The sequence below is a fragment of the Parasteatoda tepidariorum genome, chromosome 4 (genome assembly GCF_982258835.1).
Source record: "Parasteatoda tepidariorum strain Cologne lab strain chromosome 4, Ptep-v5.0, whole genome shotgun sequence".
Taxonomy (NCBI): Eukaryota; Metazoa; Arthropoda; class Arachnida; order Araneae; family Theridiidae; genus Parasteatoda; species Parasteatoda tepidariorum.
Genome location: NC_141758.1, coordinates 65,216,922 through 65,242,498, shown reverse-complemented (window position 1 = coordinate 65,242,498; position 25,577 = coordinate 65,216,922). Strand labels below are relative to the sequence as shown.

Here is a 25,577-nt window from a genome sequence, read left to right as displayed (position 1 = left end):
TTCGGCTTTCATTTTTCAAAATCTCTCAAGAACGATTTGAATAAAATTCTTGAATAATTTTTAGCATTGGGTGCTTAAACCTGCTCCTTCACTCACTATTAAATTTTCAAGACGCTAACACAAACGGTTCTGAAGTTATAAGAGACACACACTCTTTATTTTATTATTATAAAAGATTAAAATATTAATATTCGCGTTTTAAAAAGAGCAAACTTTCTTTCATTGGGTAGATTTTTTTTCCACTGCCTGATGAAGGAAATATAATGCTGCTATGTTTTCTTTATGGGTTAGTGTTTCAAAAAAGATGCATATTCCTCTATCAGGCAATTTTTAACTACTTGGGGATTGAAAGTCCATCTTTGCTTCAATTCTTTTATGGTATTTAAAGAAGTGTTATAACATTCATTTTCATGTTTACATCATATAATTTTTTTTAACTAAAACAAAATTTTGGCTCAGAAAGCAATTGATATCTTAATTTTAAATCTACATACAAATGAATAAATAAAAGATCTAAGATTATATTATTCTCATCAATATTTATTCAAATAATTGAACTTAAGAATAGTTTGGAACTGATCTGGTATCTCCATAAGAGCATGTAGTGCCAACGCTGCTTCAGCATTCCTAGCAGAACGAATGACGTGATGGTAGTTGACGAAATGGAAGTTGTCGTACTTTCTGTCTGGAACTCTTTCATCCCATTCTTCAAGTGCTCTCCAAGGGCCATCTCCGACCCCTACCGCAACGATGCTAAGAGCACTCTTCGATGCTTCTACTAAAGCATGTCTTGTTGGCACGTCTTCGGGTCGCATTTGGCCATCAGTTATTATGAGCAATATATGGAACAATCCAGTACGGCGAACGATGTCTGTTGCTCTACGAATTATGGGTGCTAATGATGTTGGACCACTTCTTTGCACCTAAAAAAGTTAATATAAAGAATACGGAATTAAAATAACGCTCACAGTGTGCAATAAATGGAACACCTCAATAAATTGTATACTTATCAGAATTTTTCATATCCTATCTTGATTATTTCAAGGATTATAAACTTTCTTTCTTTAAATATACCCTTTTTTTGCAGATTTGAATTTTTGACCCATTTATAATATATATACATATGTATCCTATTTGACTTTTTTAACTAAGCCCATTGCTGCAACATAATATTTTCAAGTGTTCTATTTTACCCACTCTCTTTGCACCAAGCAATAAACTAAAACATAGAAAAAGTTATCACCCCCAGAATAACTTTTTATTCTTATGTTCGATTTTAATGAACACAGTGCAATTCTTTATTGTTCTAAGGTTTGACTTATAATTCTAATTAAATATTCTAATTAATTTGTGCTTATTATCATTTAAGTAATGGTATTAGGCACAAAAACATACTAACTCTGAATAAAGATATCATTTTTAACAGATTTGGATTTTTGACCAATTAAAATATAGGGACTAGTTGCTCTCTTGCAAAAATGGCCCCAATATTTAAGTCAAGAGGACGATCAGAACACATTTCACAATGTTTCCGAAAGCTTTTTAAGTGTATAAAAAAATTTATCTCAATTTATTAAATCATTTACCCAAAGATAATTCTATATAAAAATTTATTTTTGAAACTAATGAGTAATAAAAAAAAAACTTTTTCTCTTTACATAGAATTGGCTTTAAATAAACGAAATTTATGATAATGCTAAAAAAAATTTCATCATCTTTAAAAATTCTCCAAATACGCATAAAATGAAATCAACATTAAGGGGCCCAAAATCTTGGACGCTGGTTAAACTATTGAAACCATATTTTCCAAATTGTGGCTTATCCCCATATTTTTATAATCAAAAATCAAAATCCGTCGAAAACTTTCTATTTATTCTGCGAAAATACGCTTTTGTGTCAGATTCCATAACTTATAAATCGTTAGTATTATTTAACTTTGAGATCAAGCCTTTGAGGCATTCTAATAGCAGTTTGTTCGTTGAAATCTGATCATTATGATTAACATTATTCAATCCTTTTATTTATTCGTTTATTTATTTTTCTTGCTACACATAAATTTGCTGTTTGTTAAATTACAGACGAACAAATCATGTCTCTTTTATTAAACTGTAAATCCGAAATAAACCATTAATTAATTTAAATTGATGAATGATATGCTATTGTAGGAAATTATTAAATCATGTTTTTTACGAATTTAATCATTAATCTCTTAAAATAGAAAATTATTATTTTTGAAAGTGTTAATTTTTCAATAAAAGCTTTCGAAGTAACTCGTATTTAATACATTTCGAAATTATTATAATTCAAAATTTATTAAAAAAGTAGAATACCATGTTAAAAAAATAAAATAAAAATACAGAACTTTGTTTTTAAATCTATCGACTAAGGTTATTTTCTATCAGTTCAGAATTTTAGAAGAAGAAAGAAAAAAAGATGTAGAATGTTCAGTTTCTCCTTTTTTTTTAAGTTTCCCTCAGTAAATGTCAAAGGTCGCTTAAGGTGCGCTAAATTTTGTAAAAACGATTTCATCCCCCCCCCCAACTGACTCTAAAAATTTGCGTATTAAACTTTTATAAGAACTGTTCAAACAAAATGTTGTGTATCGATTGAACAAAATGCAGTGTTTCTTGCTATACAAACACAAAGAATTGCAAATGAGTTTACCAAAGTTATAAACTACTTGTGTTGTGAAAATTAATAACGGCTTTTTTATCGATCGAACGAGAAAATGAAATGACGTGTCTAGCTTTTCGAATAATTCATGTTTTATGGTATTACCTAAACTATATATTCTTAAAATTAGCTATCAATAACGATCGAAATTTCATTAATGGCTAAATATTTGCCAAACTGTTAATGTTAAATGTAAGTTGAGGGCATCAACTCAACTTTATTAATAGCAAATTTCTATTGCTATTTCTGTCCTTTAAATATTTCATTAGGCTTCACCACGGGCGGATCGTGAATTTGTGGGGCCCTGGGCTGAAACTACTTAGGGGCCCTAATAGCCATTTTGTCAAAAAAAAACTGTTTTCTGTAGTGATGTAGATAAGCATATAGAAAAAAATAGGACAATAAAATAATTTTATTTATTTATTTTTATTTGTGTATACAAACAGCAACTGTACAACATTATTGCAAAAGAAATTGACAGGTTATGTGTAGTTATGTTGTATAAATTATAAAGCAACCTTTCTGCATTTTCGTGCTGCAAATTCCTTTATTTGCTCATCACATTGTAAGTCCTTCGTTAAATCAGAATTTATGGAAAGAGTTGATAAATGATTTAGTCGATGGTTTGACATTGTTGTCCTATATTTGTTTTCTATATATGACATCCTGGATAAAGAGCGCTCCGCTTCACAGCTAGTGATTGGCAAAGTTAAAAAAAATCTTTAAGATAGTATAGCAATTTGGAAAACATCAGCAAGTTTCTTTTCTTAAATTAGCATAAAAATTTCACTGCAAGAGGTGTAAGACTGGCTTAGGCTGAAGTAAATAAGATTTTAACTGAATGCACTCATTCATTGAATGCTCGTCTACGTGTTCTGGATAATAATAAAAAATATTACGTACACGATCTATGTTTTCCATATTTTCGTCTTGCAAATCCATTAAAAATTTGAATTTCTTGCTATACGTCTCATAGACTTGGCTCCTTTTATTTAAATCCATAATCAGCTTATCCAACACAACGTTTAGAGTGTCTCTTTTAAATTTTTCTGCGCCGTATACTGAGAATTTATCTGTAGACTTATCCGAAAATTTTGGAGTAATGCGTCTCTTGTTTATGTCATTGTTGTCAATTCCCACACTAGTACTTAATTTTTTAGCTTTCTCCTCGTATTCCTTTAGCTTCTGATCTGATTGGTGCCTTATGTTGTTCACGAAGTCTTTTAATGACACAATTAACTTGTCGCCTTCACAAATATCACAATTATATCAAATATCTACATATATATATCCAGGGCTCTGTATTTTTCTATTAACTAAATTAAATCTCCCCAAAATTTCTTCCCAAAAGAATAATCAAAATTGCAGTATCGAGTTTCGCCATTTTATTGAATAAATTTAGTGCCACTTTCCGAAAATCAACTTTCTCATCCTCATTTTCGCTGAAACTTTCGAAAATTTTCATAATGTCATCATAATTATTTTTCAAAGCTTTGACAGCATCATAGTGGCAAGACCATCTAGTCTGTCTTAAACTTTTTAACGTAAATTTGAGTTTTGTTTCACGATTTAACAGTTCCCACCTATGGGTCGAAGTAGAAAAGAAAAAGTATATTTTTTGCCCTACTCCAAAAAAGTTCACAATTTTGGTTGCAACCTTAACAGATTCTTCACCAACTTAAGGGAATGAGCAGCACATGGCACACAATCCGCGGATTTATTTCTTTGTTTTAGTAGTGCTTGTACATCATTGTAGTGACCCGCCATATTAGCAGCGTTGTCATAAGATTGTCCCCTACAATTATCCAGTAGTAGTCCATTTGTTTCTAAAACGTCTTGTAGAATATTAAATAAATGTAAGCCAGTATGACTACAAATTTTAATGAAGGATACACATCTTTCATACACTTTTCCCCGAAAACAGTATCGTAATACAATAGCAAGTTGATCATTGTAAGATAGATCTGGAGTAGAATCCACCACAATTGAATAATACTTTGGGTCGTCGCTATTTATTTGAGTTATAATTTGTTTAATTATCTGTTGGCCCATAATCTCAATTATTTCCTCATATACTGTTTTTGATAAGTACGATATTATCGATTTTGGTCGCAGCTCTCGTTGTTCAATGTGTTTACGAATGAATGGATCGAACTCGGCCAATAGCTCCAGAGCACCCATAAAATTACCATTATGTGGAGAACCAAATACTTCCTTTTGAACCTCTAAATGCTAAGTCCCTTATACTTAAAATTTGACCACTGCAATAACCTGTTTTAGTACATAGTGATAATATTCTGTTTCTTTTCTTAATTGTTTCTGAAGCTGCTTGTCTAAAACAGATCTATTTTCTTTTCGTGTCAACCACACTAACATTGGTTTCTTATGTTCATTAGAATCTTCATGATTTTTTAAACAAGTTAGTAAACTAAACAAGTTTGTCACTTTGACGACGAGAACAGAAGTGCGAAAAAAAAATTACGTAGGCGTTAAGCGGCTCGGCGGGAAGTCCCCCGTAATAGACACGAAAAAATACACTGGCCAAAAACAAGCGATGGGGAATTTCCCGTTCCGTTCGATAGACGCGCACATGCATGGGTTGATTGATCTCGGGGTTGCCAACCTTATAATAGTTTTTTTTTAATATTAGATATTTTTTTTTAAATTCAAAATATCACCTATTGTTTTCAGTGGGGACTGGGGCCCTTCGTATCCACGGGGCCCTGGGCTGCAGCCCAAAAAGCCCTTAGGTAGATCCGCCCCTGGGCTTCACTTAGAATAGTTCAATAAAAAAATAATCAGACGTAAAAAGTAATTAGACGCGGTTCAGGGTTCAACTCAAATTTCTTTCAGTTTAAGAATAAATTTCTATGGTTTTTTTTTTCTTTTTATGGAAGGATTTTATTATTCTAAAATTTGAATGGTTCATTTTTAAAAAAAAGCCGCAGTTGAGGGTTTAGCTCAACTTATAGCTTTAAAACAGATATCCATTGTTCTTTTTGATGGACTTCAGTATTGTTAAACTTTGAAGGGCTCATTTCTGCGGAAACCTATTATTAATGCACGAATGCCTGGCCAAAATGAAGTTATCGGTGAAGATTATTTTAGAAAAAATTATTTTCGGCGACTTTTAAATAATACTTAATTTGGAGTTTTCACACTTTTTCATGTGAATTTAACGTTTCTTTTTTATTCGCAATAAAATAATAATAAAAACGCATAAATAATTTTCTGAAGTAAAACGCAGACGATAAATTATTTCAAATAAATTAAAATAGCGTTCTTGTGACAAAGAACTAAACCGATGCATAAAAAATAATATTTTGAAAAAATTGGAACAATATTTTAAGTAAGTTCTAGGTTCTTTGGTTTAACTGTGTATTAAGGATATACTTGAAGAGTACATCAACAGCCAGAGATGGAAAAATTATTTGCAATAATTCTATTTTTTTTTCCTCTAGCATTAGTAGCGAAATGTTCGAACTTTCATAAATCACTGGCTCAAACTTTTAAGTTTGGAATTCGTAAGTCTTTTATACATATTTTGTACATTTTATAACTTGACTATGAATTTATTCCATTTAAATTGACAATCACAATTTTTATTTGCTGAATTTTATATCGTACATATTTTAAAAATGATTCATTAATTCATTTTAGTTTTTTGTATTTATCATGTAAAATTAATGTAAATATGTAATTATAAAATTTGTACATATTTCACAATCTAACAAACTGCTATGTGTGTAGAATGTGAACGGTAAATCTTCCAAATCGAACTATATTAATCAAATCTGTCAAATTTATTTTAAATATTCGAATTGTTTAAATAAATCTTTAAAATAATCTAATATGTTAAACAATAACATTTATTCACTAGGAAAAGAACGTTAATAGAAAATCAGTAGCTAAACATAAGAGTTTAATTTATTTTAATTTTGTTTTTATAGGACTTAACACAAAAATTGTATTACGTAAGAAACAAAGCAAGCCGAGTTGGTAAATGTCAGATGCTTGAATAGATCCAAGTGAAAAAAAAATGGTACAAATTAGTACAAAAGTGTACTTTTTGTACATAAATCATTAAAAACTTCATCTAAGCTATCTATCGATTTGGGATTGATTTTGTTCAATTCAGTGAAAAAACAATAAGTTAGAAACAACTCTTCAACTATATTGATGGAAACATTTAAGTTTCTTTTCGAATCGTGAAAGCCCAGAGGTTAGAGAATCGAACTCTGGGTCGGAGGGACCGGGGTTCGATCTTCGATTACGCTAAGACACACCAAGTACATGCGATATACGTGTTCGTAAAATCTATGGAATCAAAAGCTTTGTGGTCGGTCGCTGAGCAGTACCATGGTTTTAAGGATCTGGAGAAAACTTCCTTTTTCTTCAGATCTATGTCAAAATTGTGGAAATTGCCTCACGAGTGGTATTGTCTATCTGGGAGGTTCAGAGCGTAGACGTACTGCTTTCACCATTGCGGTGCTCTCTTGTCAAAACGAAAGGCGCACTTTTTCTGACTTAATTCACAAGGGCCATTTCTAGCATGCTTGTTGCCTTGTCCAAGCGGCATACTCATAAACAGCATAAGCAAGTTTCTATTCTTATAAAGCCTCTTCCCTTATAGAAGCATTTTAAACTATAGTCCATCAAAAAAGAAGAAAAATTGCACAGATATTATTGCTTAAAAATTTTTATTTATTTATTTACATCTCAAACTAGCGTAAATATCTTCTGTTTTAGTACGACCAACGACCATAGAGGAGCTTGTGACACTATATGCTTACTCTTTTTTTCAGTGGATTACAATACAATCCGTATTTAATTGTGGAACTCCGGAATTGAATTGTGAAAAAATAATTAAAGGTGGAAATTTTTCACTTTTTATCTTGAAATCAATATCCTAAGTTATTAGCATCAGTTATTTGTTTCTAAACAATTTTTTAGTCTCTGGTTTGTGTTATTAGAATAGCTTTATTTGTTTGTTTAAAAAAAAAAAGAAAAAAAACTGAATTATGTGCCTAAAAAGTCAGCAAATATGTCATTCGTAAATAATAGAATTGCCCTTTAACATTTATGAAGTATTCCAGAACGGGGTTTTATTATATTACGAACTAAAAAAAATTTTACATGCCTCAGACTTCAAATTAAACTTTGTTTATTTATGACTAGCATATGAAATGAGTTATCGTGATCAAATCACACGAGGCGAATAAAAATATACTCGGGAATATATTATGCAGAATAATGTAAATTGGGAGTGAATGTCTAGTAGCTGTTTCCCGTGGGAATTTTTTTACAGGTTGTAATTAATTTAATTTCGGTTAGTCACCACCATAATGGGAAATGTAGAACAAATAATCTAGAAAATATTACGCTAAAAAAATTTTTTGTATCCAAAATAAAAATTTTATATTAGTCACATTTGCAGTAAAAAATAGATTTTTAAAAAATCCCTAAAATAATTATTTCCTACGTTTAGTCTCTTTAACTGTTAAAATGTATGTGAATACTTTCCCAATACTTTAGAAAAATCTTCGATAATTCTAAGAAAGCATTTCTGGTGTACACGATTCTATTTAACAATTACAAAATTAACAGCGATTGTAAAAATAAAAAAAAGAGTGTTCAATTTTAAGTTACGTAACATTAGTCAAATACTTAAAACAATACATTACAGCTGTTCATAATTTTATTTCTGTAATCTCACGATTATCGGTTTTGTATCTTATCGCTGTCTGGTCTTTGACAATATGTTGCGTTTAAATGTTACAGTAATTACGATTTTTCCCACTACTATTGACTAAATCTCGACCGTATTTCGTGTTCTCATGATAGGAGGCAGTATTTGCAAAGGTTGTTTCGAATTCCGGTAGAAGATTAGCTTGTATTAATTTCTATTTATTTATTATTATTTTTTGTATTTTTTTACTTATTTAATATAATTGAGCAGTATTTGCAGAGATTGTTTTCACTTGTGGTAGAGGTTTGGATTGATTTCTATTTTTTCCCTTCATTATTTTTCGATTTATTTTTTAATATAATTATTTGTTTTCGATGATGAAAAATTTGTTTGCAAGTGTGGGTAGTTGACCTGCTTTTTCGTGCACTATGCATGGAAGTACTAATTTGTTGTCTGGAAATAAGATGTTTGAATTCCCTACGAACCCATCACGCAGAAATCAATGTTCAAAGCAGTGTTTCCCAAACTTATGATTTTTGTGTACACTTTCTAAATTTTTCGTAACGCTGTGTACCACTAATTAAAAAATAAATGTATTTTTTACTATAAAAAATTGGACAAAAGTTAAAAATCACAACTGGCTGTTGACACCACTAATTATTAATTGTTACTCTGCAAAAAATAACTGATAGAAAAATACGTAATCGTAAATTTTCATGGCTAGCTTCGTTTTTAAATGAAAATTTTGGAAATTTTCGTTTGTTGTAAGATATTTCGCATAAGAACGCTTCACCCCGCTAAACTATCCCCATACCCCTGTACTACATTTTGGGAAACACTGGAGTAAAGCTATAAAGGTAGACGGCGAATAAGTATTTTCCCCGCTTGAGATTCTGTTACATTTGTTGTTGTTGTTGTTAATTTACGTCGCACTAGAGCTGCACAATGGGCTATTGGCGACGGTCTGGGAAACATCCCGGAGGATGATCCGAAGACATGCCATCACAATTTTGATCCTCTGCGGAGGGGATGGCACCCCCGCTTCGGTAGCCCGACGACCTGCGCGCGAAGTCGAACACTTTACGGTAGCACAGTTTAACGAGGACCAATACCGCACACTCTCGGTCCCTATGCAGACTGATCCAAGTAGTCACCCACCCGCACACTGACCGTAGCCAGTGATGCTTGACTTCGGTGATCTGCTGTTACATTTGAATAGAGTGAAATTTTGCTTCATGATAGTTTGTCTCTATGAGGTTGTGCGTAATAATTTGACCGCCAGACATTTCTTAGAATTTTTTCGTTTTATTTTACAATTTTATAAAGATGATAAAGTCCTTTTCCTTCCTTTGAGGAAAATTCCTCATTAAGAAATTGTAACAAATTTATCCATTTTATGGTTTGTCCAAAGTCGGGATAAAAAGTTTACTGCTTTATTATTATTTTCATAAAATCTGATCTTAAGCTGAAAGCGTAAAAATTAAAACTATCGTAAATTCATACTCACTCTGCGTGCACTATGATTATAGGCATCTAAAACATCTTCCATGCACCCAAGTGCTGCTCCCGATGGTTTTAGGGGAAACACGTCGTAATCTTTTGTGCGAACATCTCCGAAACCATAAGCGTGTATAGGTTGACTATGCAGAAAAGGAGTGAATGCAGGAGCTAAAGTATGTAACACTTTCTGATACGGATTGAAGACTGTACTTCCTTTCAAAGCATGCAGCATTTCACCTGAAAATCGTAGATTATTTAACTAAATCAGTCTAATAAGAAGTCGCGATTACGCTGTTTGATTACTGCATTATAGCATTTCAAATGAACATCTCAAAAGTGCAGGTAAAAAGTTTTTGGAGAAGTTTTCCAAAAGATACTTTAAAGCTACAAATTGTAATATTTTAACTACAACCTTTTTAAAAGTTAACCCCAGTGAAGAAGGGAAAATGTATACAAAAAATTTCCCTGCCGAGCGCTACATAGAGGGGAGAAAATTTTTCTTTGCTTGAAAGCAAACATGCACTCCGAATCGTCAAAGTAAATTCATTTAATAACACATGGAAGACATCTCATGAAAGATAGTTAAAATCGAGTTTTTTTCCGGTTACGGTTACCCTAAAGCTACTCTATCAAGTGCCTTCCCGCAAAATCATTATCCTAAGGATAGACAAGTTTGTAGCGAAATCTAAGCCAAGAGGGGAAACTAATACTCCATTTTAGTCCACAAGCATCCTTATCCGAACATTATTATCCTTATCGGTTGTTTACTGTGCGACTTTAATTTTAAAAAAATCTTGCTCACTCTCATTTTTAATTTCTATTATCACTTAACGTGTCCTATGAGTTCATAAATGTATCGTAGTAAAATAGAATTTCATTTCTTCAACATTATATGCTTTAAATGTTGTTTTTTTTTAATTATTCTTTACGTGATTTTTTGTTTAAATGTTTTGAAAAGTATACTAGTTTAATTATGGTATTTAAAAATAATCGAGCATCAGAACATTTTTTTTAAAAACTGATTTATTTGTTTGAAAGGGATTAAGAATGATTAAATTTATGAAATTAAGAAAAATTTAAAAGCCAGAAAATATGTAGACCTTAAAGTGCATAACAGATACAAAAGTAAACAATTGCAGAAAAGCCTTTGAAGATATTTTTTTACCCGCTTCGAGATTTAGAGCTTGAATGTTCGTTGTCATACTTTTTTTTAAATATAAATGTCTAAAATTGTTTATTTCATTAAATGCTCCAAAATATTTGGGTGGAATAGAGTATTTTTTTATACAATTGAATATTATACTGCACGGAGCGGAATATAAGAAATACGAAAAGTATACGCTGTATAAGCCATTTCAAATGTTAACTAAAAGATTACTATTAAAATTAAACAATTTATTACTAGACTTACCAGCGTCCTGCCTGATGACACTGTTAAAAAATGCTTACTTTTCTAAAGGGATATTCGATAACCCACTGCTTCAGACTTCTAATAATAATTATTTCTGGGTAGATATTTATGTGCTGAGAATTTTAAATTAGAAAGGTTTAAGTATTGAAAAAGGTTAAGTTAAATTAGAAAGTTATGTTACAACCCTTTTAGAAACTTAACTACCAGATTTTCTGTTTTCCAAGGACGTTTAACTAAGCTTAAAAATTGGATTGAACATTATGCATACTACTAGTAATATAACAAATGTCTATAGCATAACTAAATAAGCAATGTACCTTTAAAAAATCTCCTTCCTTGCCATTCATTACTGGCACTGAAATCAATGGCCACTATCAGCCTCATTCTTTCTAAGCCAGCTCGTCTCATGGCACTCGTAACCTCAGCATAGCTCCTGAATTTATCTCTAAATGCTGTAAAAGTTCTCACATCTTCCCTTGAAAATCCAAGTACAGTGAATATACTACTGGAACTATAGTATCTCTCCGCACGAGGTTCTTCTGCAAATGGTCTTGAGTTTTGAGGTTGGCTTGTATGTTCTTCTACATACCAGTCAAATAGCACCAAAGCAACTACTGTGGCAATCATAAACAACACTAAAACAACCATTTTGTTCTTTTCTTTTTAGATTAATGTGCGTTGATTTGTGCGCTTAAATATGATATCTTTGGAAAATTTGATTCAATATGTTAAAAAAAACTCTTTACTTAAAAATAAAGAGGAAGCATAAAACAACAATCCTGACCAGCAGGTGCCACTTAACGTGGATTAAATAAGTGTTTCTTTTAATAATTAAAACATGGTTTCCGTTATCACAATATATAAAATCACATGTTTGGCTAGCATTGGCGTGAAATGATTACAACTATGTAAATTTAACGTTATCTAAAGATTTCATCATAAACTTCTTTTTCTGTTCACAAAATCATTGTAGTTAAACCCATTAAGCAAGGAAATTCTATATTTGACATGAAATATTTAAAGCAACATCAGCTCTTTTCTGTTAGAAAAATATCAATTCATCATATAGCAGTCCATCAATCTTTTTAGAAAGCAAACCATGTTTTTTTTTTCATTGTATTATTCAGGTGTAATGGTTTTCTTGAAATCGGTTTTCATTGATGTGCATGAACTTTATTACTGAAAGCCCTGAAAAATAATTTATTCACTATTGTAACAGAATATATGATTATTTGATATAATTTGTAGACCTTAAATATCTATCATTAATTATAATATCATATGTTACGCGATACGAATGCCGCTTATCGTAAATTAAGTGGATACTCATTGTTTAACCAAGATAATGCTTATAATCAAATCACATACTTACCGCAAATTTACCTTTCTTTTAAAAAAAATAAAACTGGTCTTTTAAATATGACGTTAAACGCTAACTGATCAATGTATGTGAATATTTATTCTGATGTTTTTGCTGTCTTTGAAAAAAGTGGTAGCAAAACTTGTTTTATTGGTTAAATTTCTGGAAAAAAAGAACACAAAAAAGAGGAATAAAAATTTACTCTAGTTAAGGTTTAAATTTCCGTTGATTGCTTTTTCTAAAAATTAAAATAAAAGAAAAAAGAAAATAAACATAAAAAGAGAAAATATTAGATTTCATTTTTTCTTAATTTTTAAATTAATCTTATAACAGATAACTAATACAGTGGTATTGTATTTCTATATATGATATACATTTCTTTCAGAACAAAGTGCTATTTTAAACCACTTTAAATTTATTTAGGTCTTAAAATTCTAATCCAAATATAAATATTAACTTCGTATTTAGAATAGCTAAGGATGTATTAGTTCTCTTAGATAAACATAAAATCATGTAGAAATTTTATGTCATTAGGATATTAATTGTCATTTATTGCTATTATTTGTATAGCTTCTTTTCTTTAGCAATTTAAATATTAAATAACAAAACTGCAAGTTGAAAACTTCTGAAATCTAGTCTGTTCCTCATTGAACTAATTTATAACGTGTTAACCCTTTACGACCGAACTTGTATAATTGTGTGGGTTACGTACTAATGCAATGTGTAAATATTTGTGATATTATGTGTTTTAAATCATATTTAAACTTCGTAAAAAATTTTCTTCTCTTAGCTACCATTTTAATTTTGAATATATATTCCATACCTGCCAACTTTTAATCCTTTCCATTATCATTTTTTCCAGTGGTATTAAAATGGAATTAAAACTTCAATTTTAAGCAAACAAATACGTTGTATTTGAGAAAACTTAAGTTGACAATCATAATAGTAACGCATATTAATATATGTGCTTAATTTTTGTAAGAATAGTGGTGATCAAAATCATTTGAAAATTAAGTTTATAAAAGAAAAAATAGTATATATTTACTACCACTTAAAATATGAAAATAAAATCTTCCGGAAAATCCGGAAGAGTTGGCAGGTATGAAGAAGTATAAACATAGGTATTAAAATATTAATGTATTTTAGTGGACATGAGTTATCTTTTATTTCTTAGATCTCTTTCCCGAAACTTTCCCCACATTTTACGATTTGAGTTTTTTTTTATGCGAGAGAGATAAAGTGTTTTCAAATTACATCCGATAGTTCCTAGTTTGTTTTGATACCTTGGCTGAGCAGCACCCATTCATTTTATAGACTAGTGTATATTTGAGTGAATTGAGATAATTACGGTTAGCAGTCGTCGTGGCTTCTGTTTCATAAACATCCGATGGTACAGGGCTAAAATACATAACATTTATTTCAATTTTAATTTTCAGAGTGGTAAAAGTCCTCCAAGCTCTCATAACAAATAAATACCTCTGGGTTCTAATCTAGCAGTTCCCTTGTCTTCTGGATTGGGCTCAAAATGACAAGGCTACTGAGTTGAATATTAGCAGTCGAAATTGGGTAGCTGTGCAATGACTGTTATAAAATAAACTAATAAATTTCGCCGGGATAGCCTGGTTGATAGGGCGTTGGACTCGAGTTCGTGAGAATGGGAGTTTGAATCCAGCCGGCAGAAGAATACCCATGTATAAAATGGTGACTGGTGCATGTTAAATCTGTCGGGGTCACAAAGTCCTCCAAGTTCTCATAACAAATAAATACCTCTGCGTACTAATCTAGCAGTTCCCTTGTCTTCTGGATTGGGTTCAAAATGACAAGGCTACGGAGTTGAATATTAGCAGTCGAAATTGGGTAGCTGTGCAATGACTGTTATAAAATAAACTAATAAAAAGCCTGGTTGATAGGGCGTAAACTCAAAATTGAGTCGGTTGTTCAACGGCGGTTATAAAAAAAAATAAAACTAATAATCAAATTGTATTTTCTTGTTTTCTTTCTAACTCTTTGCATACTTTCTAGGCACATTCAAAATTTCATGTTTCTAAGTCTTATAGATTTTGTAACGTAAAAAAAAACAATTGAGAAAAAAATTCGCGAAAAAATCATTAAAAATTGCAAATAAAATATATTCAAAATGAATCTGAAAAAAGACTATGTTAAATATATAGTGGCCCAGCACGCCAAATTTTTAATCTGTTCTTAAAATGTGTTTCTTTTGTAACTTTTTCCCCTAATTCAAAAAATATGTGCAATAAAAGAAAGGTTCTACATAATAGTCTCCTCACAATTAATATATTTAGCAATAAAGTAATATTATCAAATTTTTTAATAATATAATGTTAATACTCAACAATAAAAAATAGTTACAGTTTACTTTAGGTGTATGGAAATAGAATTGAAATTATAAGGGCCCCATCATTTTCAGTAGCTTAGGGCCCCACCAAACTTAAATCCGGCTCTGCGCTTTAGACATGTAAATTCAATTGTCTGATGTAAGACCCAATTTTAAGACTAATATTGATAAAACGATATGATAAAAAAATTTCATTCACTAAATGTTTTTTAAATACTTATTTAAATTTAGATAATAGCATATTTTAAAAATAAAGGTCTTGTGTTAAATTTTATGTTCACAATCGCTGAAAAAATTTATTTAGTTTCGTGATCCCGCCAAAAGAGGGTCGATCATTTGGGGTTTCATAGACGAAAAAAAATATTGAGCAGCTGGTATAGGCTAATTAGCCTGTAAGCAAATTCAAAACATTACGGTTTAATCTATAGTAAATCGAACAAAATGAAAACCAGAAAAAAAAAGATAACGGAAAATTCGTTACCAGGGGTGTATTTCTAAAGTCTGAAGTCTTTTGTCATTACGAATAGTTTTAATCAATTCAGCGACAAACAATCGCCTTTTATACCATTGTATTACAAACAATAATAGAAGGTAAATTTTTCTGTTTGTTATGTATTAATAATTTAACTCTTTAAAGTTGATGAATAACAAATTGGCTGCTAGATCTTTATTATTGGAACTGTACAGTATTGAGTAGTAAACTACGTACGTAAAAATAAACATGGCTTTTCAGGGCTATTTCTAAATATATCCAAAACTTTTTATCCAGACGAACGACAAACTGAACAGTTTGATTGTCATTCCAATTAATAAATAAATAAATAAGTAATCACGAATAAAAAAAAATCAATATCAACAAAACTTTTCAAGTATTGATATTTGATATATATAAACCTGATATTGTCAGTTACATAGTAGATAAAAATGAACATTGTTCGAATTTTTTTATTTATAAGACAAAAAGCTAAACCAAAAATGACCTAATGAATATTGAATCATATGCTTGCTGTCTTATTATTTAAAATGTTTTGTATTTCAGTAAAGTAATAGTCACATATTAAGAAAAATAAAATAAAATTACGAAAAACTAAATGCATATTATAACCAAGAATATAATATTCTGAAACTACCGACTTAATACATCTTATGAATAACAATGTGTAAATATAATAACGGTGAGAAGATTAATAAACAAATATTTATAAATAATAAATGAAATGAAAGCTCCCACCTTCATTTTGTTTATTTCGTATAAGTTTACAATCAGGTGTTCTTTTTTTGGTGATTTTCTATACACATATATGTACATACAGAAAACAGAGAAATGACATATATTATATTATAACCGTCGTTGAACAGCCGACCCAATTTTATGGGTTTACGACTACTAATGTTCAACTCCGTAGCCTTGTAATTTTGAACCCAATTCAGAAGACAAGGGAACTCCCGGATCGAATATTGGGGAAAATTTGCCTTCGTGGAGGACTTTTTGAGGGAGCTAACCCGCATTTGCCTTACATGGAGAGGACGACCACGAGAACCTCCCACGGTTAACCTGACGGTAATGGGACTCTTAACCCATGATCCGTCTACCACTGAGGATATTTCAAGTCAGCACTGTGGTCGGCGCAAGCCGGATGTGGAATTCGTATCGACTGGAATTCGAACCTTGTTCGCCGCATTGGAAGGCGAACGCTCTATCCCCTGAGCCATCGCGGCTCAATGACATATAAGTGAGATTTTCAATTCATAGATAATCTGGATAGGATAGGAAAATTGAACATTTTATTCATAGTAAAAGCACCAAGGTTAAATGCCTCGAACCTTTTATTTAATTAAAATTATAATAGGTCCAATGATTCATTTATTTTTTTAAGTGTATGTTAAAATAAAATTCTCCTTATAGGTCTTTACAGAAAGTTGATGATTAGTAAATTTCTATTTAAATATGCTTAAAATTTATGTTTACAAGTAAATCAACTTCCGTTTTCTTTTATTAAAGGAGCATTTTTGAAATAGAGATTGTGGCGTGGAATAAGGGAAACAAAGATTCAAAATTCTAAGGGGGCATCCAATGAAGGACTAAGAACACATTAAATCTTTCACTGTTATTTTATCACACAATTAAATTTTTTAGCACATGAATATTTGATTCTTAGAAAATATATTGTGAAGAACAACTAAATGGTTTTTCAATAAATTTAATAATTAAGTTTCGGAAAATTATAACACTTAAAAAAAAAAAAAATCATCTAAAGTAAAGTATTCCCACAATACTCGTTGTGGGTCATGGAGGTTCAGGTTGAACGATTTCATGACCAACGGCATGGCAATGTGGTCAGCTTTGTGCATTGGTCGCCTTTGCTTCCCAGACAAGCTAACACCCATAGATCTGGGTGGGCTTCAAGTCAACACCGGAGATCGAAACCAGGGTCTTCACAATAGCAGCTTAATGCCTTAACCACTGAGCTATCGCGGAAGATCATTGAGATACAGAAAAATTAAAATATTCTTTACATTAATAAATAAATAATTAACGATATTTTGTCGTAAAATAATTTTTGAACTATAGAATGATTTTTGCTAAGATTTACGCAAGAGAAAAAATATTACAAATTGAGGATTAAGATTGGCGTGAATAACATCCTCGCAACTAAACCAAACATCCTAAACACCAAAAATCAGGTCTGCTGTTCAACGACGGTTATAAAATAAAATATAGTATGTTCAGGGGTCTGTTTAGAACAAATTTGGGTCCGTTAAATATCAAAATTTCTTTTCATAAAAACGGACCCTTCACAAAATATTTTAACTTGAAAACGGACCCTTCACAAAATGATTTTTCTTTTAAACGGACCCTTCCCAAATTTGTTTGTTTATCTTCATTATTATTTTGTTAATCGAATAAACCCTTCCCAGGGCAGAAAACAAGAAAGATGGATGTAAACGAATTAAGTTTTGTCTTCGGCAGACGATTCTTCCATTATTCGTCCGAAATTAATATTCTGCGTTCAGCAGTATAGGCTAAATACCAAATATTTGTATATTGCATCTCTAATTTAGAAGCAGCAATTGTTGTTTATTTTTTAAAATTTAATTTTTTTAATTACAATTTCACAGTGTTGAGCATAATCTTGTATGTCTATACAATTTAAAAACTCCTTGAAAAAATTTTATTTTTGCAATAAACAGACCCTATTTGCACAAATTCATAAAGCGGACCCTGGTTGAAAGAATGTGAGTAATTTTTTCACAATTTCACGAAAAACGGACCTTTCACAAAATGTCTGGACAGACCCCTGATGTAAGAGGTGCACAACCTGTGGTTCGTTCGCTCTTGATGTACGGCCTGAATATAATAAAAAAAACTATAATAATTTTTTTTATAGAAAATAAATAAAAAATCTGAAAATATTAATTGCTTATTTAAGCAGTATACGCGCGAAACCTAAACCAATATAGTTTTTCGATCGCTTTTTTTAAGTGATCACTACGACTTTCCAACGTTGTAAAATTCCGGATATTTTTAATACGTCAAAATTGTGATGCGAAAATTAATGAATTTTAGTAAGCTTTATTTTGTGTTGATTTTATCGTCAAGTCAATCCATGTTATTTTTCTCTATTTTTAACAGTTGATATTATTTTGTTCCACGTTTTTTTTTTTTCTTTTTCTTTTTTTCCGTTCAAATATCTTGATTTTTTTCAACACAATATTATTACAAAACGTGAAATTCCAATGTGAGTTTTAAACTATTTGCTGTTTTTGAGCTTTGTTTCTGATTTCTGGTAGCTTAAAAACCGTTTTAAGATTTAACATTCATAAAATGTCTTATAATTCACTGAATATAAACGTTTTAAGGCTAAAAATATACTTAACTTAACCTCAATTGAATATTGAATCTTATTTCAAGCTAAAATGCATTGGTTTTATTTTAAATCATTTTATATCCCCATACAATTTCTTTAACTGAAATATTTAATTTGCATTTTATGTTGCTCCATAAAATATTTACCTTTTTTTTATTTTTTGCATTCATTCAAGAAGAAGGTTACAGTTAATTTTTTTTAGAACACACTCTTGTGTTACGCAACGTGATCTTAAAATTTTTTCCGATAAATCTATTTTTTATTTTATTTTATTATATTTATTTTTGATGAAAAGGAAATATTTTTATTTGGAAAAGCATCAATTTGGTTTTCTTCATTTTTCAATGAATTGTAATGCTCAAAAAATTTAATTTTATGCAAATATATTATCAAGTTGACTGATAGAAAGAACTGTGTCTATGACACTGATATGTTAACCCTGATATTTTAATTAAAATTATCATAATAGTCGTCAACATATATAAATACTTGGACATGTTGCTCTTCATTCAAAAAGGTTGTGCATCCTACTATATGAATTTCAATATAAAGGTTTTTATAATATATAAGATAATTTTTAATTCACTTTACAAATAAAAATAACCTTTAACTAAACTTTGAATATATTTATTATAAGAAAGTGAGTTATTTCTTCATTAGTCAGTAAGTGTATACAATGCTCCAATTTAGTGCTTTTTCCTAAATTCGGCCTTTTCATCGTAATTCTAAATAAATTATTAATTAATATTAAAATAATTTAAATTAAAACATATAAATTAATATAAATAATTATATATCCCCGAATGTCTCTTCATAGTGTTCTTGCCTCCGATTATAATTTTTTAAAAAATTTTATTAAGTCTAAGATAGGGCGTGGCGTATTATAATTCTTGCAGAGGGGCGCTCCTAAGTCTCATCTATGTACGCCACTGGATTTAGAATTTTCTAAGTGCATGTCTTCCCCCTTTTTTATTGTAAATAAAAACATTTAATTTTTTTTCTACTGATTATACTATCGTTTTTAGGGCACCTAATCGGGAAAGATGCTAGAGGATTTAAAAAATCCCTGCATTGAATCCAAAAGTAACCACGCAGCGCTGCTAAAAATCTAAAAAAAAAAAAAAAAAAAAAAAAAAGAAAGGAAAGAAACAGAAATAAAAATAGCATTTACATCATCAAAAAATATTAAAAGTTTATTTTCCTCAGGATTTATAGGCTTTCTTTAAGAAATATAAAAACATTAGACGTTTTTTGGAAACTGTTCAATCACAAGTGTCAACTTTTCCATCCTTTAAGAAATATAAAAGCATTAGACATTTTTTGGAAACTGTTCAATCACAAGTGTCAACTTTAAGTTTTTCATCGCAAAAAATTCCCAACGAAACTGGAAAACAATGGTGTTTTATTAGGCTTTTGAAATGAGACATTTTATGCGTTACACCCAAACATTCACACGCAAATTTCGTGTATCATCAGCATAAAATGGCGTCACGTAGTCTAAAACACTTTCGCCACCTGTTCTACGGAAGTTTTGGAGATTTTCCAAATAAAAGGGAGAAAAATTTACTTCGGAAAGTCTGGTTCATCTCATTCAACACTATCTAAAAATGTTCTTTCTTTTTAAATGGTTGGAGTGAGAAGTGAGAAAAAAATTTTACAAATTATCTTTTTTTTATCGCTGCGTTTTTATTAATAGCTTATTTTATTTCAAGATCAAAAATATTGCAGAATTGTTTTTGTTTTTTAGAAGCTAAAAAATACATTTTTGTATCATAGGTGAGTTGATAAAAAAAAATAACACTCTAAAATATCGGTTTCCAAATGGTGTTCTGTGGAACCCTAGTGTTCCGTGGGAAGGTCACACATGCTCCGTAATTTAGGACTTATTTCTCTTGAGCTAGTAATTTTTGAAATATGTTACAGGTTTGTATCCAACCAATAATCTATTATTAATTTAATAATTCGTTTATTTTACTAAATTAACAATAAAAAAAGAATAGAAAAATTAAAAAAAAATTTTTTTTCACGTGTATTTCTCTTTCTATTCATACGGAATGATTAACTTTAAAATTCAAAATGAAGTAACCAAATTCAAATATGAAGAATTTTTTTTTTCGAATAACCACTTTAACAGTTTTAGGAAATTTCCAAAGTAAATAAATAAAAGTCGGGGTATTACCAAATAAAGTTCAATAGCTCAGGGCTCCGTAGCCAAAAAAGAAAAAAAATTTGGGAACCGCTGCTCTAAAAATTATAAATATTTTAAATTTTTTTTATTCTTTTCTGTTAGATGCTTGAAGATAATTGAAAATAAATGCATACCCTTCAACACTTTAAGTTTATGCGAAATAATTGTTCCAGTGATAATTAACGCAAACAGAAATTTTTAAGGTAAACATAAATTTTACTGAACTTCTATCCAGGCGTTCAAATATTGCGTAACGCAGTGTTTCCCAAACTTATGACTTTGGGGCCGTTCAAAAAGTACGTACACAAAAATGGAGAAATTTTAAACCCCCCCCCTTCGTACATTACCGTACATAAGGTCTTACTCCCCCCCCTACCCCCCTTTTTCATAAAAATTAAAATAATTATATTTTAAATAAAATTAAATATTTACTTAAGGAGTGTGTAGGATAAAGTCAAATTTAAATTTGGTGCATGTTTATAAAGTACGTACTTTGTATAATACCTCCCCCCTCCCCATCGTACAAAACCGTACATAATAGCAAATCCCCTCCCCCCTTCGGGATGTACGTACTTTTTGAACGGCCCCTTTTGAGTACCCTTTCTAAATTTTTCGTAACGCTATGTACCACTAATTAAAAAATGAATGTATTTTTACAATAAAAAAAATTGCACAAAAGTTAAAAATTACTACTAGCTGTTGACACCACTAATTATTAATTGTTAACTCTGCAAAAAATGGCCAATAGAAAAATACGTAATCGTAAATTTTCATGGCTAGTTTTGTTTTTAAATAAATTTTTTGAAATTTTTGTTTGTTGTAAGATATTTCGCATAAAAACGCGTACCCCCGCTAAACTGTTCCCGTACCCCTGGGGATACGCGTACCACACTTTGGGTACCACTGGCGTAACGTATTGTTGGTGATTTTGGACTTGGAGGCGAAAAATAAAGCAAATCATGAATCCCTTAATATGCTTACGTGATTTTTCATTTCAAAATGTTTTTTTTTCCTCAAAATTTATGTGATGTTTGTAGTTTATAAGGAATTTTATCGAAAGAGTAAACTACAAAAGCAGGGATATACTACTCCTAGTCAGCAAAAATAATATGAGCGAATCGCAACTCTTAGCTTACGTACTTAACCTATTTGAACTGGCCCTAGATACATTAATTTCGATTATTATCCGTTGCGAGTCAACATTTCCATACATTTTTCGAAAAAATTAATATTGATGATTCACTTATACCATACTTGAAATCTATACAGGTTAAACGTGTAACTAGGCATTCATGTTTATAGTATCTTAATGATATAAATATCGATATTTTGAACTGAAATTATGCAAGCACGATATTTTGCCAACGTTAGAAAATTTAATTTTGCCAATGCCCGACCATTTTTCCATGATTACAAAATGCTGCGTTTTATGGGTTAAAACTTTATTGCTGGATATTTTTTCTATGAACTGGCAACATAAATGTTTGAACTAAATTCAATATAAAAGGAACAAGCCCGGTCAAATTATGCCGTGCTATACTCAAAGCTTAAGATATCGCATACTCAATGTATTGCAATTAAAAAGTGTCTTACAAACATAGCAAAATACACACGCTAAATGAATATCATTAGGGTATTTCAGTGTCGTGTAGAATCGATCTAGAATTACGTTATTGAATTTTTCTTTGATAATTCATCAAAATAGAGTTGAAATATTAGATTTCATAACTTAAAATTTGGCTTAATTATCTATCAAACTCTATATTTCAAACTAAAATCATGCAGTTCCATTAAAAAGTACTTCCACAGTTAAATTGGAGAGCAATTATTTGTACAAAATTTATCTAAAAAATGAACTACACTGTAAGATGTAAACCAACAAGTTAATCATATGATTAAGATCCTTAAATTAAGAACTTTTGCCGGCAAATATTATGCATATCAAAAAAATATTTATGGCTAAATTTTAGAGTAAAAAATAATTAAAATTTGTATTGATTCAGTCACATTTTATTTATAAATACAAAAGCTTAGAAGAAGGTACCAAGTGTAGGAACGAAACTGAGAAAGGACCAAATTTTCGGTTTAATAATATGTTATGTTAAGGAAAATTATTGTTTTCTGTCTGACCTTGAATAAGAAGATATTTTAATGGGAAAATGTATTTCGTAAACATATTCCTTCAGATGTTGTATTTTTCTAATGTTAATGTTCCCAAAATTTTAAAAAGAAAAAAAAAACTTAACATCAAGCTTTTCAATTAATAGTATATTCAGTGTTTCCCAAACTTTTATGTACCCTTACTAAATTTTTCATAACGCTGTGTATCACTAATCAGAAAATGAATGTATTTTTTACCATAAAAAAATTGTACAAAAGTTAAAAATTACTACTAGCTGTTGACACCACTAATTATTAATTGTTAATTCTGCAAAAAATAGCCAATAGAAAAATACGTAATCGTAAATTTTCATGGCTATCTTGGTTTTTAAATAAATTTTTTGAAATTTTCGTTTGTTGCAAGATATTTCGCATAAGAACGCGAACCCCCGCTAAATTGTTCCCGTACCCCTGGGGGTACGCGTACCACAATTTGGGAAACACTGGTGTATATGAACATGGTATTTAAAATATAAAAGCTATTATGAAGGATTTCCTATGCAACTTCCTATAATTTAAAGTAAGAAAAAGGTAACTACATTTAAGATAACATATTAAATCTACTAAATTTTAAAAATAAAATTAAGTAATGTTCTGCCGAATCTCATTTATTATTTAATTTAAAATATATTAGAGCAATGATTGTTTTAGAAGACCATCCTTAATTATAGAGCCTTAACCCAACCAATGAACTTTATTAAATTACTCAATTACTCATTTTGATACAATGTCTAGATTTAAATAAAAGTTGAGTGATAAAAATCTTAATCATTACAGAAAAAAAATTATTTTCTTCATTAAAAGATTTCATATTCAACATGCATTTTTTTCCGTATTTTTCTGATACATAAATAACTGGAAAATACATACTGAACTCACAATGCTGAGAAAGAAATCTATAAAAATAGCATTTTTTTTTCTTCCTGATTCATAGAAAAATGAAAGGGGAAAAAAAGCATAATCGAAAAGTTATATTAATCAGTCATCTTTTTACATGGCATTTTAATTTTTCTGAAAGTAACATTATAGAGAACATTCTAAGCTTTTTCTACATTTTTCCCGGATTCATAAGAAATTGCATAACAGAATACTAATTGTATTTAACACTCAACTTTTCATATAGTAGACAACTTAATTTTTCGGGAAGCTATAAAGAATATTCTGAGCTGTCTACCTGCTCCTTTAAATGTAGGTCACATTCTATCAAACTGGATAACGCATTTCCGGGGCGTTGTAGTTGAAGGAGAAAATGAAAAGAAAGGCATAAATTAATACCTTCGGCCTTACTGTATCCTCAATTATATTCATCCGAAGTTTAAAACAATGAAGTCTTCGCTACTAACAGACATTCTCGATGTTGTCATTTCTAGAACAGAGGGAGTAAATTTTAACTGTGGAAATAAGGGTTGCAATGATGTGCAAGATTTTTCGCTTTCAGCGCCAAACGATCGCCAATTTCTAACACAATTTATCGATCGTGAGTTTTTCATGAATGGTGCTCGTAATTTAATCAATTCATCATTTATATCCATCCATCATATTTTCTCTTTAAATTTAAATCATTCGAAGAATACAAAGGTAATGCAAGCGAAGAGGGCATCTCATTTATGCTTTTTTATTAAGAGAATTTAAAAAAGGGATTGGGAGACTTTCGTACAAATGCATTCGCTAGGTCTTAAAAAGAAAACATGGAAAATAATAAAGATAAATGAAAAGAGAAGGGAAAAAAATAATTAAAATGAAATATTTTTAAAAAGTATATAAAAAAGATTTTATTTATTTTTTAAGAAAATTATAAATTGCAAAACACAATAATGAAAAGATATTATCTCCTCATCAGCTCACACAGTTATATCCGCAAAAAAAGTGCTTTCTAATATTGTATCAATATAGGCAAAGCAAAATATATACAATATTTTGAGGAGCTCTCAAAATTGAAATGAAAATATAACACCTTAAGTAAATATATATATATATACAAAATAAAACATATCAAGCAAAAAACAGAAAATAAAATGTAAAAGAAATACAGAACAAAACGAAATATAGTAAATAACGAAAATAGTGCTCCTCACTTTATTGTATTGATACACTTTGCTTTGGCTTTAATGATAAAATATTAGAAAGCACTACTTTTTACTGATATAATCATGTGAGCTGATGAAGAAATTATATCTTTTCCTTAGATTATCTATATTTTGTTTTCGGCTTTTTAATTTATTTTAAATATTTCATTTTAATAATTTTTATTCTTCTCTTTTCATTTATCTTTATTATTTTCCATACTTTCTTTATATTTTAAACTTATTTTATGAGTTTTATATACTTGCAGCCTAGCATAAGTGCAGTAAATATATATATACATGTTTGT

General features: G+C 30.0%; 1 protein-coding gene across 2 annotated transcripts; it reads right to left on the bottom strand.

Annotated features, from left to right (window-relative positions):
• Positions 1-519: 519 nt before the first annotated feature.
• On the bottom strand, positions 520-24,642 carry LOC107441102 (uncharacterized). 2 transcript variants are annotated; one of them, XM_016054251.4, is made up of 4 exons: positions 24,482-24,642; positions 11,591-12,461; positions 9,870-10,099; positions 520-923 (listed from the first exon to the last, which is right to left on the bottom strand). In XM_016054251.4, exons 2-4 carry the CDS (start codon positions 11,919-11,921, stop codon positions 534-536), a joined length of 951 nt encoding a protein of 316 aa, XP_015909737.1. In that variant the 5' UTR covers positions 11,922-12,461; positions 24,482-24,642; the 3' UTR covers positions 520-533. The 2 variants fall into 2 exon arrangements, with proteins under 2 accessions (XP_015909737.1, XP_015909738.1); XM_016054252.4 differs by having other exon boundaries at positions 24,381-24,619.
• Between the last annotated feature and the right edge of the window lie 935 nt (positions 24,643-25,577).

What these genes read in the sequence shown, in the direction of transcription:
- LOC107441102 (XM_016054251.4), bottom strand. Translation starts at nt 11,921, where the DNA reads ATGGTTGTTTTAGTGTTGTTTATGATTGCCACAGTAGTTGCTTTGGTG. An exon ending in AGGAAGGAGATTTTTTAAAG is followed by an intron (nt 10,100 to 11,590) that starts GTACATTGCTTA and finishes TACGATTTTCAG; the next exon opens with GTGAAATGCTGCATGCTTTG. An exon ending in ATAATCATAGTGCACGCAGA is followed by an intron (nt 924 to 9,869) that starts GTGAGTATGAAT and finishes TAACTTTTTTAG; the next exon opens with GTGCAAAGAAGTGGTCCAAC.